This window comes from Strix uralensis, chromosome 2 (assembly GCF_047716275.1).
Source record: "Strix uralensis isolate ZFMK-TIS-50842 chromosome 2, bStrUra1, whole genome shotgun sequence".
Taxonomy (NCBI): domain Eukaryota; kingdom Metazoa; phylum Chordata; class Aves; order Strigiformes; family Strigidae; genus Strix; species Strix uralensis.
Genome location: NC_133973.1, coordinates 107332560 through 107350716, shown reverse-complemented (window position 1 = coordinate 107350716; position 18157 = coordinate 107332560). Strand labels below are relative to the sequence as shown.

Below are 18157 nucleotides of genomic sequence, written 5' to 3'. Positions count from 1 at the left end.
TCTGGTTCAGTTGCTATTGAACAGTCCTTTGTAAGCTATTTTCTAAAAAATGTGCCTGAGAGTATTTATTAGTGAAGTACTGAGATGAGCATTTATAGCTACATTTGTTGCAGGTAAAACTGAACAAAAGATGCTACCTACACTGGGGAAGAAAGATTATTAAAATGAAAGAAACCTTGAACAAAACTGTTCTAATATAGTTTTTAAGTAAAGTGACAGGTTAAACGTTAACTTCCATTGTGTGATTACCAGGGGTGCCTTCCTTTTGTAGTCCTAAAATATTTAATGACAACAGATTTTACTTTTTCCAGAATTCAAGTTATATCTTTTCTGTAGCTGCATACAAGGTTGTCATATTCTGTCTGAATAGCTCATGGAAACCAATTAATATTTTGGGACTTTTTGAATGTTAAAATATTTGTGGATGCTGAGTCCTTTTAGTAAAGTAAATTTCTAATTAGCTACAAAAGGTGGGTTAACTGAGCTTGTTTGATTAATTTCGAAGACAAAGGGAAACTAAAAGTTAGTTGATGTGTGGTTGTTTTTTATAAACCAACCGCTGTAATTAGGAGCTTTTTTTATGTATCTGTGCATTTGTCATGTTTGTTTAGTTTGTACTTTGGATGACTGTTGAAATTTGTCAGACCAGTTCACTTGATGAAAAGGAGTCTTCTGTCACTTGTAAAGCGTTTACTAACCAGTATATAAAGATACAAAGTCCATTTCTGAAAGATAACTGAGAGGCAATGACAAGAAAGCAGTCATGGATTTTTTTTAAGTCTGTGGTGGAGAGCTGGATGGAGAAGTAAACAACCTTGGCAGACATAGTCAAAGCCTAGAAACAGTTAATGCAATTGTAACTCAGATCAGATACATGATGAATTAACTCTTCTGTTGTTTTAATATTCTTTTAATTTCTAATCTTTATACTTTTTGAGTTGAGCTGCAGTGCATCTATTCAGTAAAATTCTGTACTGTGTGTTTGTTTTAATGAAACAGTACCCATTTTTAGGATGTAGCTCAGAGGATGAAGTGCTAAATTGTATTTTGCAAAGTGTTTTTATAAAGAGACATCTTAAAATGATCTTTGTTTTAGCATAAGTAACAGCATTGTCTTTAATATGCAACTTCTTTTTCCTTCCCACTTTGGATATTCAGACAGCAGCACTGAGAGCAGTAGGCAACATAGTAACTGGTACTGATGAACAGACACAAGTTGTTCTCAATTGTGACGTTTTGTCTTATTTCCCAAATCTCCTGACGCATCCAAAAGAGAAGATAAACAAGGTATGATTTGTTTCTTCCTAACTTAATCTTTCTGTTTAAGAAATAAAACTGTAATCTGTAGAACATTACAGATGAATTTCTTACAGCTATAATTTCCATCATGTGAGCAATTTTGTATAAAGATGCAGCATTTGAGGCTGGTGCTTAATTAGGGCTAAAGCCAAACAGCCACAGTGAGGATCCATGCATTGGTGTTGATGCCGAGTGCTTTTGGGGAGGACTGATGGCTTTTGCTTTGGAGCATGATACTTTTGTTTTCATTTGCGAAGTAAGAACTGGCTAACTTGCATTATAGTTTTTCATAACTAAAGAGTGTTACTTTTGGTTGAGTCCAGTGAGTTGAGTAAGACTGATCCATTTTTTCCACTCCAACTTTTCATAGTGGAGTTTGTTCTCTTGTCCATCTTCACCTTCAATGCAGTAAGGGAGTATCACTGTCCTTTTCTGAAAATTTTTCCTTTCCTTCCTTTTGGCAGAGGTAACTTCGCTGCTGCAAGGACTGGATGGAATAGGGGGAATTTGATGAAAGAAAGTGATCAGTGCCCTCTTTTCCAGAGCTGTAGTTCATGTTATTTGCATTTTTTTAAATCATTGTGCCATATGCCAGTGCAAAGATGGGTCTGGCTGAGGAGGAGGCTTTTTTTGTTTAGCTTGCACGATTCCCCCACTTAGCGTACCATTGAGGGGAAATCTATGAATGAGAGGAATCTCTGTTTCTTCAGGCCCTGTCAACTGCCAGGAGCTCTGAAGAAGTTATCTTTGACAGTTCAAACTGCTGTGATTTGTTTCTGCCTGCCCTTCTAGCCCTTACAAAAGATGATGAAGAGCTCTTTTTGAATGCCAAGAAAAGAATAATGTTTGTATAAGGGGAGTCTAGAAATGCTTTGAGTTTTGTTTTAAGTGTATGTTGTGAAGGGCAAATACAAGCAAAAGCACGATACACATCCCTAAAAAATGGAACCCATTATGTTTTTTTCCTGCAGTACTTCATAACTGACTGCTTGCCACATCTGTTTGTCTTTTATTTAAGACTGGAGCCTTTTTAAGATGTTCTGGATTACCTTGACAGTTATACCCCTTTCTAACCAGGAACTTGTAACTGCCATTAGATAGATGTTAGCTATGTTGATGAACCACCTGAAGGAGATAACTGCTGAGTAAAGTCTCAAGACTGAGAGTCCTGTCTGATACTCAAATGAGCTTTGTGAGCTCCACTTCATGTTTCAGGAAGAAAATGGGAGCTGGAGTTGGTCTTCCTTGTATCAGCACAGAAAGCTACTACTGAGCTGTCATTAGTAGGGTTACAGGATAAGTCTTTTTTTATACCAGGTTTTATCAGTTTTCCTATTTTCTTTGCAAAACTGATTGAAAGTTTAAAACATGGTTGTGACTCCAGCAGTGCAAAGTGGATATAAAGTTTAAGTCAGTATTGCTTCCGATGTATGGAGACACCCCTTGTATAAGTAATAATCTGGGCCCATGAATTAATCATACCAATTTTACATTGACCTGCTGCATGTTTATCTTTCACAGTGCAATAAAATTTTGTGCTAGAAGTGCTTTTGGGGCGGGGGGTAACATGGAGGTTCTGTTTAGTGATTGGACATGGAACGATTTTAGGTTTTAAGGTGGTTTTGTTTAGTGGTTTGATTTTTTTTTTTATCTGTTGTCTAGTTTTTAAGTGTTTTGCTTTTTTGTTTTGTCCAATTGTAGGAAGCAGTTTGGTTCCTTTCCAATATCACAGCAGGAAACCAGCAACAAGTTCAGGCTGTAATAGATGCTGGGCTAATCCCTATGATCATACACCAGCTGGCTAAGGTCAGTCAAACTATCAGCTATGCAAGTTGTCATCCTCTTTTTATAAATCTGACATGAGGAGCCTGTGATTTTTAATAATAAGCTTGACAGATGTTTCCATGCTGATTTTAATGAGCTATTAATTTTATTTTTCAGGGGGACTTTGGAACACAAAAGGAAGCTGCTTGGGCAATTAGCAATTTGACAATAAGTGGGAGAAAAGATCAGGTACGTGTAGTGGATTTCAGATTGTCACTAAAACGTTGCACATGCAGCCATTTGTAAGAAGCACAATGTTGAAAGCACTTTTTTTTTTTTCATTATTTAGGTTGAATACCTTGTACAGCAAAATGTAATCCCACCATTCTGCAATCTACTCTCAGTAAAGGACTCTCAAGTGGTACAGGTGGTGCTGGATGGTCTCAAAAACATCCTGATAATGGCTGGTGATGAGGCTAGCACAATAGCTGAAATTATAGAAGAGTGTGGAGGTAAGTGCTTACTAGGCTTTTAAAAAATTTAATTTGCTGGGTATTATTATGTTTACCCCTTGCTGCTGTTGATATTTACTATAGTATTTTTTTGCCATGGGCTGTTTGAATAAGCAAGTGAGACTTTTGTAATGAGAGAAATTACCTTTTTCTGTTTAGTTCAAAATTACTTTTTTCTCCTGTTTAGTTTGGTTTAAAGATGGTAGTGTTGGAGGCAAGTGTTGAAGGAGCTTTCTGTAGCTTAGTGTCTAGGTTTGAATGAGAATTGTACTTCTTTTCATTTGATTATTGCATATACTTTGTTCAGTGGCAAAACACAAACCAGTTCCTGCTTTAGTTCATGGCCTTGGAAGCAGTTGTTAGGATCATAATTTCGTTACAGTCCAAAGCAGAATGAGGAGTCCTTTGGATATTGCAATCCAAGTTTTAACATGCTAATTAATGTATTAGAGTAAGATAGCAATAAAGGGGTGTTGAAGAGCGTACTACCGTGGAAGTTTTCCCTTGTATTATTCCATGTCCAGTTTGAAAATAGGACTAGTGTTTTAAGCTGCTCTTGGTGTGAGGCTTTGTAGCCTTGTTGTTTTAAATGTGTACACAACACACAAATATAGCCACTTCCTTTTGGTGATACACAGAAAGCAGAATGACTAAAACAGAAGTTATACAGTAGACAGAAGAAGTCTTAAAAAATTAAGTACAGTTTTATCTAAAAAAGAGAGAAGATTCCGTTATCCCTTGTTCATAAAATGGGATATTCCGTGGCATGCAAATGTTCACAAACTACTTCTTTTTCTCTTAGAGACAAAGATAGCTACGGTGTAGATAATGTTTGCAAACCGAGCTACTCTTTTTCTCATGTGTTTCAGTAGTAATGTTTTGTTATTTTTCTTATTTTTTTCGAAGGAGTTAGTAACTCCAGTTAAACTTATAAAATCTCTTCTCCATTTTCTTTTATTTAGGGTTAGAGAAAATCGAAGCCTTGCAACAGCATGAGAATGAAGACATTTATAAATTAGCATTTGAAATCATAGATCAGTATTTCTCTGGTGATGATGTAAGTATGCTAAAGATTAAAGAGTATATGCGCTGTGCTGTTAGCTTAGTTAAGTACACTGTCATTGTTCCTCAGTTCCAATTGTCATGAACATAAGTTATCTGGGAAGTCAGTTTTCCTGCTCCTTTTTCAGTACAACTTCCCTTAATTGAAAGTCTTTGAAGAGTTTCTCAATACCAAAAATTTTTTTTAGCAACATCAAGATGACTACTCTGGTTTTGCCTAATAAATTGATTGATTTGTCACACTGACATGTAAATTGACATGTAATAACTTGTGATTAGAATCTAAACAGTTCTCTGGCCATCCTTTTTACTTTCTCATACATCAGTCTTTGGAGGGGGTGGTGGATCCTTACTTTCAGATAGATTACTGTATTTCAGCTCTGTAACTGCTCAGTCTGGATTGTGCATTGAAAAGGGTCATCAAAACTGTTAACGCTTTCTGCAGCTGATTGATCTAGACCATCTGGTATTTGTTCACCCTAATTAGGTATTTTGACACTTTGGGTTCTAGCTCTGTCTGCTACTGGCTGCTTCTAAGTGCCTCAGAAGCACTTCAACAAGCAATTTGAAGATAAATAATAATTATCTTTTCTAAGACATCCACGGTGTCTGTAGTTCTGCAGCCTAACAGAGCTATGTCTTCAGTTCTTCTCTTAAACTGGCTCTTTAGATACCAGCTCTAACTTTCAGACTCATTAATTTTCAATTCACGGGCCCATCATGTGATTGCGAAGTTAGTCACCAGAAGTTAACGTATGTGAAAAGTTCCCAGTGCTTGTAATGACTGTGTGCTCTGAGACTTCTGTAGCTAACTGAAGAGCACAGTCTACTTGGTGCAGGTGAAAAAATATCCCTTTTGTGCATTTAAATTTTACATAAACCTACGCAATTTAATCTGTGCCTGATTTGCTGAATTTACCTCCTTTAATCAGGAGCAAGACTTTACTTTGGATTATTGTATATACTGTTACCATGTTTTCTGGGGCTTCTGAAACTCAGAATTGTAGAAATTCCATGATTGGGAGATAAGAGTTAAAATGTAAAGCCAGACAAATTTTCAGGCAGTAACTAAAGTAAGAAAATTATTCCCTTGTCATTTGAGGACTGGTAAAAAAACCAAAATTAAACCAGAAAAAAATCCAATTTGCCCTAGGGAGGCAAGAGACTGGTTATGTTAGCCTGCTTGGCAGTGCTAAGATTGACTGCCCAGGGTTATTCCTGCCTTCTGTCACTTCAGGATCTTCTGTATTCTCATGAGATGTTGCTGGCTACTAGATATCCCTTCATTGTTTATCCCATCTGCTCCTTTGCTGAGCAAAGTGCACAGGCATGTACTTTAGGACAAGCACTAATGGCTTCCTGACTTTAGTTTATTGTGTTAAAAGCATGTGAACTTAGGTAATGTTACTTTGTAGTACCCCTGCAGAAGGCAGAAGTGCTAATTTATCAACTCTCAAACATTTTGCAAAGCATTCTGAAACAAGAATCGATCTTCATTTGGGCATGACGTGCCCCACTTCCTCCTGCGGATTGTTGCTGTCACCAGAGGCCTTAATCTCTCCCTCCCATTTAGGTATTGTCACCCAAAGTAAAGAGAAACAAAGATTTTAGGTGAGTGGGTTCTGACATTCATGCTACTCCAAGGCCAGATCTCAGAAAGCTATTTAGACCCCACGCACAAGGGCTCTTACCTGCTTCGGAATGACACACAGTTTGAAGTGAGGCCTGTGGTTCCTGCAGCCTGGTCCGTGGAGGTGGCGTGTGCAGAAAACAGGTGCAGCTGGTGATTTGGAGGAGGATGGGTAGGCTTTGAAGTTGTACATATTGACGCTACTGACCGTGTTCTTTGCTGTTCCTAGAGGAGTAAATGACTAGCTCTGAGGAAGTTGGGTGAAGTTGGATACTTGATGCCTTTCATTCTATATCCAGAGAGTAATGAAGTACTTCTAGTTTAAAAAAAAATTTCAGATTGCGCTTATGAGAGCTATATAAAACTGCTCTGAAATTAGTAATTCTAAATTCTTCAGATTCTGATAGGAGATACTGAGTACTCTTTTAAGCTTTATATAAGTATTTCTATCAGCTGCTGATAAAGATTATTTTCATATTGAACGAAAACGGGAGAAAGTACAAAACTAATTTTGGAATTCACAACTAGTGATTAGCCAACTCCAGAAGTACTAAAAATTGGCATTGAAAATTAAATCGCACAGCTAAAATAGCAACTGCTTTGACCAGGCAGCAATCCAGTCTCTAACCATTACAATTTTCTGTTTCCCTAATGGTATTAGACAGAGTTGATGTGTTGTTCTTTTTAAACATATTTGAGGAACTGAATGAAAAAACTGATCTAATTTTATTGCAATAATATTTAAAAAAAGAAAATGAGAACATTTGTGAAGCTCTTCTAAGTGTACTGAATTGTGCAGGGAATTGGCCTCTCATGTATTTTTGTTGTTGTATTTTATAGATCGATGAAGATCCCAGTCTCATTCCTGAAGCCACTCAAGGAGGTACTTACAACTTTGACCCAACAGCCAACCTTCAAACAAAAGAGTTTAATTTTTAAGTTCAAAAAAAGTGCAGCTTCTCTGTCCCACACCAGTATGAAGCACCACCAGATGGCTACCAAGTGAAGAAACAAAAGGCTCCAAGACACACATGCCTCTTCGTTTTGATGCTTCTAAAGCAAGCCATGTATCGGTCACTTTGCAGTTGCCAAACGTCACTATCACATGGACTGTAAATGCATATGCATGATCTCTTAAACTGTTTCAGAATTCTTTTTAACAGTCCCAACTACCTTTTTTTGCCTTTTTCCTGGTGCCACATGCTGACAACCGCAATCTGCAGTTTTGTTAAGAATATTCCATAGTGGTGGCACATTGGCTTCCCACGGAAAAGTAGCTTCTTTGGAAAATGGTGCGCTGTGGATCAAGACACTTTGGTATGATGCGTACATTTTGGAAGACTTTACAGGGGCCCAGTTTGCTCTGAGCCTCCATCATCGTCCTCCACAAACATATTTTCATATACTTTATGTGGAAGAATAGATTCAAAAATGCAAGCCAAATGAATTTCATTGGTGAAACTGAAATAAAAGTAACTTAAAAAAAAAAAACAAAAAACAAACACTTGGCAATTGATTAAACACTTAAGTTTAAAACAAACAAAAAAACTACTTCAGCTATCAGTAATTGATGTGTGTTCATTAACTGCCTCAGAAACCAGGGTTGGAGAATGAACTGTAGATTTGGACTGGTAAAGCTTTTGCCATTATACCTAATTTTTGAGAACAGCGAGCCCTATTTGACCACTCACTTCAGCCTGTGTGTTCCTGCTGTTTTGAAGTAATCAAATGCTGTGCATGGTATTTTACCTGAGCTACAACCTGTTATGGACTTGAACTTCTGTTTAAGCTGAAAGCAAGAGTCCCAGACTGTAGAAAAGAAAAAATTCTGTCCAAAAATGTATTAGTTAAAAAGAATCTTGCTTTCAACTTTCAGTAGTCAATATATTTTGTTTTAAATTGATAATTGGATATGGTTGATTTATATTGGGTTTAAACTGTGGAGCTTTCATGTTTACTGTAATTTAGTCTTAAACTATTTTTTACTTAGTAACCAGTGCTTATGATGATGTGGTTGGCAACAAACCAGCAACTACTTAGAAGCGTCATAAAAGCTTCATTCTTGGAGTATTGGAAGAGTAATTCAGAAAGTAGTCTCAAACCTTATTCACGTGATTAAAAAGATACAAACTGGTTGATGTGTGAGGCTGTATGGAAGCTGCCGTTATTCAGCATAAACCTGATGTGCAGCGCACATTAAATAACTTTACATAAAGTATGTGAGGTCATTGCTTTTGGAAAATCGTCTGACCCAGTCATTTTCAAAGGGATTTTGGTATTGCTGGGGTGAAGATCGATACTTTTGAAATTCTGTAAGCTATCACACAAACTGGTTTTGTTGCTGTTGTTTACTGGGTGTAATTTCCCAATGCATTGATGTGAAGGGATAGAAAAATCTAAACTAATTTAGTTATTGGATGTGGGTTGTATTTACTGTGATGAAGATAAGGACAGATGCCATCAGAGCTTTGTGGATCAGCTGTTTTTCCACTGATGAACAACGCATAGCAGGTGTGCATTCATTAAATATATATCTGCCAAGGTGGAGCCACTTTAAAGAGTGAGTTGTCTTGTATCTCAACTGGATACAAGCGTATGTTTAAACTGCAAGATTTTTACTTGCTAGATAATCTGTTTTAATATAGTGGTTTGGCCTCTGATTATTTATAGGTTTTATAAATTTTAGAATCAATTTCTCTTTAAGGTGGCTCAGATTTTTCAACTCTTGTGCACATAAAATTGAGTTGAAGTTCATTGTGCCTTTTTTCTTTTCCCAAAAGTTGAGTTGAAGCTTCATATGGTAACTGCATCCTATTCACACACTATAGTCTAAAATCTTGAAACTGTGTGGTGTTTGCTAAAAAACTAAACAATAAAAAGTCAAAGTTGGGTAAGGTCACAAAGTTTTTGTGGAATTAAGAGTTCCAGCAGGTGTTATTGTGAACAAATATTTCCCCCCTTCGAATTCAATTTAGTCTCCCTATATGCCATATAGACTGACGGATACCCTGTTCAGCCTGCACTCACTATTATCCTAGAGATTACATACAAATTGATATTGAAACAACAGTTTTCCACTACTGTGAAGATTTGATCCTCTTCTTGCACTCAATGCATTACATTAAAAGTGAACATCGGAGAACTGGGTAAGGCAGGACAAAGCATTTGCTCAGTTCTTTCTGTTGTGACCTTATCAGCTTTTGATTGGGATTGCACCATTTCATAGTTAATAAAGGATACAAAGTATATTGCTGCACTTTTACGTTTTCAGAACAGTGTTTAAAATTGCATTGTTTTTATTATTTTTTTAAACTATCAGTTAAAATAGACTAAAACGTTCTTTCAAAGAGGCATCTAAATGTGTTCCTAATTTTGTATATGGGCTTAGGTTTTGTAACCAATAAAAAGCTGCTATCAAATACTATAAAAAATTCAAGAACTTCTTTTGAAGATTATGAAACCGCTTAGTCTTCACGGATTGACTTAGGGGGTTTTGTCTTTGACTAGATATAACTTAGCAGAACTCCACATCAAAGTTTGAAGTATGTTACAAGAATTAATAAAGTAAGCTAATGCAGTTCTCTCTGAAACTTTGGGTACTGTTCCAGTACAGAGTTTTATGGTTTTTAAGGAGATGCTTCCCAAACATGTACAGGAGGCTGTGGTAAGTGGGTGGCAGCTGATCCACATAACTATTAATTAAATAGTGACTTCAGTTTAAAGGTTTGAAGGTGCACCAGTGTCAAGGAACTTTCACAGTTGTCTTCTACCTCCAGAAATGTCATTTCCAGGCTCCCAGTGCTAGACTGACTCAGCACTGGTTTTAAGCTTGGGGTGCTGTACGAGCAGGCCCAACTCCTCCTGCCCGGTGTGCGTCGGGAAGGGGGAGTGCACCAAGGCCAGACTGGCCTTCCACAGCACTCATAGCTGGGAGGGGTGGCCGGTGTCCCTCACCTCCGGCACAAGTGACCCCCTGGGATGCTGCTCAGGGATAGATTGGAGCTGTCAGAGACTTGCATTGTCCAGCAGCCTCCTAATTAGCGCAGCCCTGCTTTAATGACGTGGCAGCACCAGTGGAGAAAAACCTCTTGAACTGCTTGAAGGGTGCCTGCGACTCTGCAGCTATGGCTCTGCCATCCCTGCTCCATGTCAGTCGGGTGAGTTTCCTGGAGAAGCCCCTCTCTGTGGGGAGGTTGATGATGGAGATTCTAGTGCTGTATTTAAATCTTCGCAAATATTCTATGGGGATGCAAAGGATAAGGGTTTCAAAAGAACCCAACTCCCATTTCCAAAAGCAGTTTAATTTCTTTGGTTTCTTCAGCTTTCAGTTGACAAAATGAAACTCGAATTGTGTTGGTTTTTGCAACCTGTTAATCATCCAGTAGGTCCTACCTAGATGACTTGAAAGACACTCATACTGGAATAAAGAATGCATTATTTCAAGAGATATCTTATTTAGAAAGAATAAAACCTAGAGGATATCTTAATGTTCCCCATATCTCTAAAAATACAGACATTTTCATTTTTTTTGCTTGATCTGCTAAACAGAGAAATGAGTAAGATCATCCACTGATAGGCATATTTAAAAAAAAAAAAATTGTTTAAAAATCTCAGTGGACTAAGTGATAGTTCAGGCCCATTTTGTTCTATAATGCTCTCCAGATTTGGAGTGTGTTTCAAACCAGTCATTTCTACCCAAGTAGCCTAGTTGTGTTGTGTTCCTTCTATTTTGTTGCATAAAAAAATGCTCCCTTTTGTGGCATAATTATGCTTCTATTCAAACCTATGTAGGACAATAAATTATGCCAAGCTATTAGAAAGCACTTTTTGTGAAGAAAAGTTAAAAACCAGTAGAAAACTCTGGGCTCCAACAGGCAAAGCCTTGGGAGATTTTGCCACAGGGGGTTGTCACGATGCTACTGTCAACTCCAAGGCAGTGTGGACAGCTGGAACTGCCTGAGCTGCTCAGGTCTGCTTTGGGGGGGTACGTTACTTCAGACTGCTCAGGACGATTGTCTTGTGTTAAGATGTGGAGTTACAATCTAGAGTAGCTTTGTACTTTCCTGATTCTGGTTTGTGTGTACGTTATCCTGCCACAGAAGCGGTAACAGTCAGGCCTGATCTGTGCTGCTGGCTTAGACCCAGAGATCTCCAGCTGCCGCTGCAGCAGCACGAGCAGCTTCATTTTCAAATGTGTTCATGATAACAGTTTTCTTGAGCAGCATACAAGTTTATAAAGGAATATAGGATCTCTTTTTTTCCAACTGTATCTTTAAAATGAAGTGCTGGGAACATTACAGCATTGTGTATCACACCTATGAATATTTAAACCATGATTCTTGTGTTTTAAAATGAAGCTAAATTCTTTTTTTTGCCTTCATCCATCAGCAGTAAAATAGAGTCAATGTTAACCTGCAACCTCGGAGGAAAAATTTTGTGACAGATTCAGATACACCGCAGGAAGGCTCTTCCCTGGACACAGTGAGGGAGCTGCAGGTTGAGGTTAGCTCTTGTTTGCTCAATGTACATTAAGTAGGGCGCAGGCATGCATGAAGCGGTGGAAGATTAGTTAAGGGGGTCCTGCAGAAGATAGTGGTGGTTGGATCTTCCTAATGTGCTGAAATGAAGCATAAGGGAACTTGTGTCTGCATCCTAATTATTTGCAAGCTGATCATCTTTGGTGGCTTTTTTCTTTCTTTTTTTTAACCCTACTTCATGAAGCCAAGTGATCCCCTGTACAAATTCTCTGTACATGAAAAGGGAAGATGAAATGGAAATATTTTGCCAGTGGCTTCAGCAAGTTGTACTCCAGATTTGTGCAGGGAGATACTTAGGGAAGCTGCCCCTTTGGCCCTGGGATTAGACCCATCACTCACTGTTCCTTTCTGTTTGATGTCGTTTACAGCTGGTTTCCCCTGCCTTTCGTACTTCTACATCCTGGTAGGGCTCCCTGAAATCTAGATACTGCCTGCTTTCTATAATATTGAAAATAAGTGATAAAGTCCTTCAGTTCTCCTTACCCTAGTTTACGGGAGAACTGACCGCAGTGAGGTCTGGCCCTGTCCCTGTAACCAGGAAGGAGAGTATTTGACATTAGTTCTTTGGGAATGGTTTGTGTGGTCTTGGTTTTTGCTCTTTAGAGCATGGCAGGGCATAAGAAATCTTAGGGAATGAAATGTGAGTAGTGGGAATCTTTGGACTTGTCAAATTCTCACATTTAAATCAAAGACATACAAACTCTTCTGAAAATGTGTAGCTTCCTGAAAAATGTAGTCTTCCATCTTTTGCATCCCTCAGTCCCTGTCATTTTTCAAGTCTCCGAGCTGTTGTCTTTACTGGTTTAGAACAAATATTAAAAAGAAAAATTTTTAAAAAGTGAGTTAAAAAACCCACCTTTTTTTCTGCATGTTTGGAAGTGAAAAGAAATGGTTCAACTGGTGCTAAAACATGCTGACACTTGCATCTCACATGAAAAATTTCTGTCCAAAGGGCTCGTTTGTGAATGCTTACAAGGAGCTGGATGTGCAGACACTGTGTCGGACACTTAACCATAATACTCGCTTCCAGCTCTTTTTGTAATCTCAGTGTTTCAGGGCTCTGTGCCGAAATATTTAACCCTTTGCTGAGAAAAGGGCACGGTCCAAGGGGAGTATTTAGCAAGGTGGCATCTTGCTTCTGCAGCAGGAGCATATTCCTACTCTCCCTGCTATCAAACTGCTGGAGTTTTAAACCCAACCTCACTGTCAGCAGCATGGAGCCAGGTGTCTGCACTGAGCTTTGCATGGCTATCGATATCCAGGGAGGTGTTTTCAGGGGAGCTTAACCAGAGATCTGTGCTTGAAATATTAAAAACTGTTGGAAAGAGAAGGAATCACTGCTTGTAGTGGTCACAGTTTTCTCTGTATTTTAGTCAACATCTGAGCTCTTGAAATAATCCAAGAGATTTACTGACCTAAGCAGTTGCATATTAGCCTAAATTTAATAGAAGAAAGATTTGGCCCTTAAAGATGGGAGAGGAAATTTGAAAATGTGAATCTTACATTAGAAATGGAAGTTCATTAAACTCCACGATTCTTCTTGATGTAACCTGGGGACTGCTTCTCATGCTTTCAGTTGCAGGAATACTGCTACAAGTATTCCTCAGAGCCCTTGACCCCATTAGTTTTTTGCTTTTGCCCCAGCCCCTGTTGCCTACTTGGAGAGAAACACTGCAAGCATTAAAGTGTTAACACTGAGGACTTGGAGGCTCTTTTCTTCTCCCCTCTTACTTAGAAATCATCAAAAGAACAGGTTGCTAAACTGCATCAATGCTGCTTCCAAGCTAAGTTTGTGTGAGAGCTACAAGTGGTGGCAGAGAGGTAAAAGCTCCTCACTGGGCAGGTTTCACCACCAGCTGCAGGCTCCATGCCCAGGGGCTGACCTCCCAAGTCAGGCTGTTCTCTGTTACACCTGAGAAACTTGTTGTGTGTGTAACTTGCTCCTAACTTACTCAGTGTGTAGTTGCTCGGAGTTGCGAAATGGATGGCTGCATGGAGGCAGGCTCGCTGCTTGTCTCTGGGAACCCAACAACCAGCTTGAGGCAGTTTGCTGCTTAAGAGGCTTTCAATGGCAGTTTGCACCCTGGAGAAGACGACTGTAAATTATAAGAGGTTAAAAACTGTCCCTTTGCAACACCTTATATGGGCATATCACTGCATTACGAGCATTGGGTTACCTCAAGGTGTAACACCTTTCCTCCAGCTCTGCAGGGATCATTGTGGTTATCAGTGCAGCTTCTGGAGGACATCTCCAGCTTTCCAGCACCACCAGCTCTGCTGGAAAGCATCTTTCCCATCAGCTGGGTGAAGAGGTTGGAGCAAACTCCCACAAAAGCCATGTCCTAGCCTAGACCTCACCTTCTACATAAACTCAGAGTTTAAAGCCTCCTTAAGTATAATGTCAGAAGAGAATGCTGAGGGGAGGCTTAACATTTTAAATATATGAAAGGCAGCTGCAAAGCTGAAAGGAATAGATATTAGTCTCCATGCCCATTGGGAATAAGACAAGAAATGTAGTCACAAAGGAGTCTAGGAGGGATGCTAGAAAATCTATGGATAGGGAGAGACTCACCAGAGAAATACACAACCTTTATCTTCCACCCTGTCAGTGAAGTCCCATGGGAGGGAGCAGGGGAGTGACCAGCAGACTTGGGCATGGCCATGCCTTCTTGGCCTCTCCTCTTGCCTAGCTGGTATCAGAAGTTGCATTCCCCCAGGGCAAATGGTCATGCCTTTGGTATTCCTGTGCCCACAGAGCAACGGCCACATTTGCTAAAATGGCTTGAAGTGCTCAAGGGAACATCACTCTGCAGGCTGAAAAACACCTCCCAGGCAAGAGCTTTGCATGGTTGCAGCAGAGCCGAGCCCCTGCTCTCCGCTACACACTGGCCACCCTGGCAGGTGAAATCCCAGTCCCTCATCCCTGTCCCTCGATGGAGAAAGGGCAGCTTTTTGCAGCCTTGTAGGAAGTGGGGGGGATGTGAGGCAGACGTGTCTGGCCTGTAGCGCAGCAGCATGGGTGCCCAGCTGCTTTGTAGGCTTGCAGGGTGGTTGGCTGGAGTCCTGACTCCTCCAAACATGCAGGGCATGCTGCATGGTCCCCTTTTTTTGACTCTTGCACTTCACATTCTCTTGCAAAAGGAGCTTGAATTTTACCCCTCTTCCAGCAGGTGCTCCACAGTGCTGCTCCTCTCCAGCAGGCTCCCAAAAGTCAGGCTCTGGTGTCATGTTGGTGTGGGCAGTGGCACGACAAGGTAGCCATGGAATGGGGTTCTGTGCCCACCAGAGCCCCTGGCACATGTTAGGGTAGGAACGGTTTGTCGACCACTGCAGCAGCCACCCGCACCCCTCCCTGCTGCCTGTGGTGGGACCAGCAGCCAGGGCACCCCTGTGCTGCCCACTTGCTTTTTTTATTCCTTTAACCTGACACCTTCTGCTGGGCTTCATGAGATGTCCATTAGCTCCATTGCAGATTAAGCGCATTTCAGCCCCAGCAGCAGCAGTTGTTGGGCATGGTGTTTCAATTATGGCTGTGGACAGACCAGCGCACGCTTCTGCAGCAATTCCTGCAGGGTGGGAATCTTGGTGTCTTCAAGGTTTTCTGGAAGTTTGTTCCCTACATGGATCCCTCGACTTGAGACCACCTTGTTCCCAGTCCCTCCTGCTTGCCAAGGGTGTTCGCCCAGGAAAGAGCAGGTGTTTGGCAGGATGCTGCCACTGAGAAGCTTGGATAGTGCAGCAGGGGAAAAACTTTGCTTCCAGCTCATTTGGAAAAAAAAAGGTGCCTCCTTGCACAAAGCCTGCTGTGGCTGCAGTCCACCAAGTGTTAAACCAGCGTGAAGGCCCAGCGAGATTCCCACCAACCATTCCCGCAACTGACTCAGGTGAGCATCACTCTTGCATCGCCAAACCTGGAATGACAAAGTCTCCTAGAAAAATTACTGTAGCTTTTAAAAATTATTTTTATTTCACTGCTTCTAAACTTTTAAAAATCAAAATCAAACTTTTATGGAGCACTGATAGTTTCTGCTTCTGGGAAGGTCTCTGTCCAGAAGCTACAGTTCAGAGCATGTACTGTAGTATCGGCTGTGGCTTATTCCCTTGGACTGAACGTGCTGGGTTCAGTCGCTGAATAGAGATGTGCAGTGCTGGGAATACACAATGCTGCGGCCCAAACTAGGTGTAAATAAACCAAAATCCAGGCAGGACATGACAAAAACAAAGAGTCTGACCCCAACTTCATAATTTTCTTGACTCCGTAGTTGATGACTTTAATGAGGCAGCCTGGTTTGGGTGTAGCTTTTGTTTTGCAACTGAAACTTCCTGCACTGTCCCTGATTTTTAGGGTTTGGGGCTTTGTTTTCTTTTTTTTTTTTTTTTTTTTACACAAATGTATTATTTAAATGGCTACCTTATCTTTTTTCCTTTTTAAAAGGAAAGTATTTTTAGTGCAGTACTATATGGATATAACATGCAGTCTTGAAATTCACACCAAGTATGTTCTCAAAAGCTCTTTTCCTTGCACCTATTTTCTTTCCTGAGGTATATCACTTTCAAGAAAATGGCAAGAAGCTCCATTAAGTTCCAGGACCAGAATGACACTGAAATAATTTAATTAGGATGCATCTCCCACGAGGAAGATGGCAGAGGCCATGAGATGCTCCCCTGTGAACTGGGTGGGCAGGGGACTGCTGCCTGCTGGTGACAAGATCAGAGTGACAGGCAACAGCAGGGCTGGCCAGGGCCAGCCCTGAGGACGCTCAGCCTGCCACAAGCCAGTCTGCGGCATTTTCAGCTTTTCGCACTGGCCGAGGCCCTGATCTTTCCTGGAGAGATAATGCTCTGAGAACCTCTTCTCTTGCAATGTTCCTGCATTAGTGCTTTTCTGTCAGCGCATGAGCTCCCATGCAGTGGTGGAGGTGGCTAATGGGGTCTTCGGATTTGCAAGGGGAGGGAACAAGGTCATTTATCACCTCTGCTGATGGTGCTGGGGGGATAGATAGCATCGTGAGCAATTTTTTTATATGGGATAAAGATAGGGTGTGGAAAAGAACAACAAAAATATGGAGGCTGCTTTCTTTAGCAAAGACAGAGCAGCATCTGATTGAAGTAAATCACAAGCGCTTCTTCCGAGGGAGAAAATACTGTAGAATAAAGGTTTCTCTAAGGGAGAAAGGCCGGGAGGAACCAAGGGGCTGAACCAGCTCCTTCCTGCCAGGCTTTGGTGCCCATATTGCCTGAAGCTCTGGGGTTGCCTGCAGCTACGTCCACCAGGATGTGTGCCCTGCCCTCCTCATCCTTCTCACGTGCAGTCTTTGAAGCCCTGCTTTTTCTTGGGGGCACGGCAGACATCGTCCCCATCCCTCCCAGGGCAGCTCTGGAGACTTGGGACCACTTTCAGGTGATTGCAGCCCAAAACCTGCTCTTCATTTCTGAGCTTCCCTTGCTTTGCTGGTGATGGTTCCATCCCATCTTGCAGAAATGTGGTATCTCCGGGAATGGTCTGTCATACTTTGCTTCCTTATTGACCTTCCAGGAACAGGAGGAAGGTAATTCTCCATCCTTGTGGAAGTTCAGCCCTGAGGCATGCTGTGCAGATACCTTGTTCTGAGACAAACCTCATGACTCTGGAAATACTGCCTGTGTAGGCAGATGGACTTTTAGCATTGGTCTTCATTTACACTATTATTAAAGAAAAGGATTACTGTTAAGTGCTGTCAAAAGACAGAAAATAATGAGGTGTAAAATGTGTCTTTATGAGCAGAACAGACCCTCACCTGATCGCACACCCCAGGGAAATGAGGGCCCCAGCTCTGCTCTCAGCTGGTATTTTTCTTCCTGAGGAAACCTCCACTTTGGTCTTTCCAAAGTCCTTTAGCTCCATTATCAAATCTCACGTGGGTCCGTCTCACTGCAGAAACCAGTGGTTTCATAAACCCTGGTTTGGTCAAAAAGCAAATATTGCTCCTATGTCCAAGGCAAAGCAGAGCATTATTGCATAGCTGCCGATCACCAAGCGGTGTTTGTTTGTGCAACTAGTTGTGGTCTGTTGAAAAACCCTCGTTGCCACATCCAAATGTAGTTAGCCAGCACAGGCCAAAAAAGATCAATAAAAATCTGAGGCCTAAGGGAGAATTTAAGAACAGTTCATCAGCTCTGGGAGCTCCAGGGAGATTGTTTCTCACAGCAATTAGGAGACAAGACACTGATGGTGCCAGAGCTTTGGAGGTGACAGATGTCAGACTGGGTCAGAGCAGAGGTTTACACTTTTGGTCCGACCACAGGGAGGCAGGTGTGTGGGCAGAGGGGGACGTGCTTGCCAGGTCTGGGTTGGCATTGCCTTTCACAGCAGT

General features: G+C 40.9%; 1 protein-coding gene across 4 annotated transcripts in view; it reads left to right on the top strand.

Moving 5' to 3' along the window:
- KPNA3 (karyopherin subunit alpha 3) overlaps positions 1-9851 on the top strand; it is a 51878-nt gene extending 42027 nt beyond the window's left edge. For all 4 annotated transcript variants that reach the window (XM_074859720.1, XM_074859721.1, XM_074859724.1 and 1 more), the window contains 6 exons: positions 1159-1287; positions 3001-3105; positions 3241-3312; positions 3413-3575; positions 4538-4632; positions 7108-9851. In XM_074859720.1, the coding sequence (XP_074715821.1) occupies positions 1159-1287; positions 3001-3105; positions 3241-3312; positions 3413-3575; positions 4538-4632; positions 7108-7206 (663 nt within the window). In that variant the 3' untranslated portion in view covers positions 7207-9851. The remainder of the gene's footprint in view (positions 1-1158; positions 1288-3000; positions 3106-3240; positions 3313-3412; positions 3576-4537; positions 4633-7107) is intronic.
- The last annotated feature ends 8306 nt before the right edge of the window (positions 9852-18157 follow it).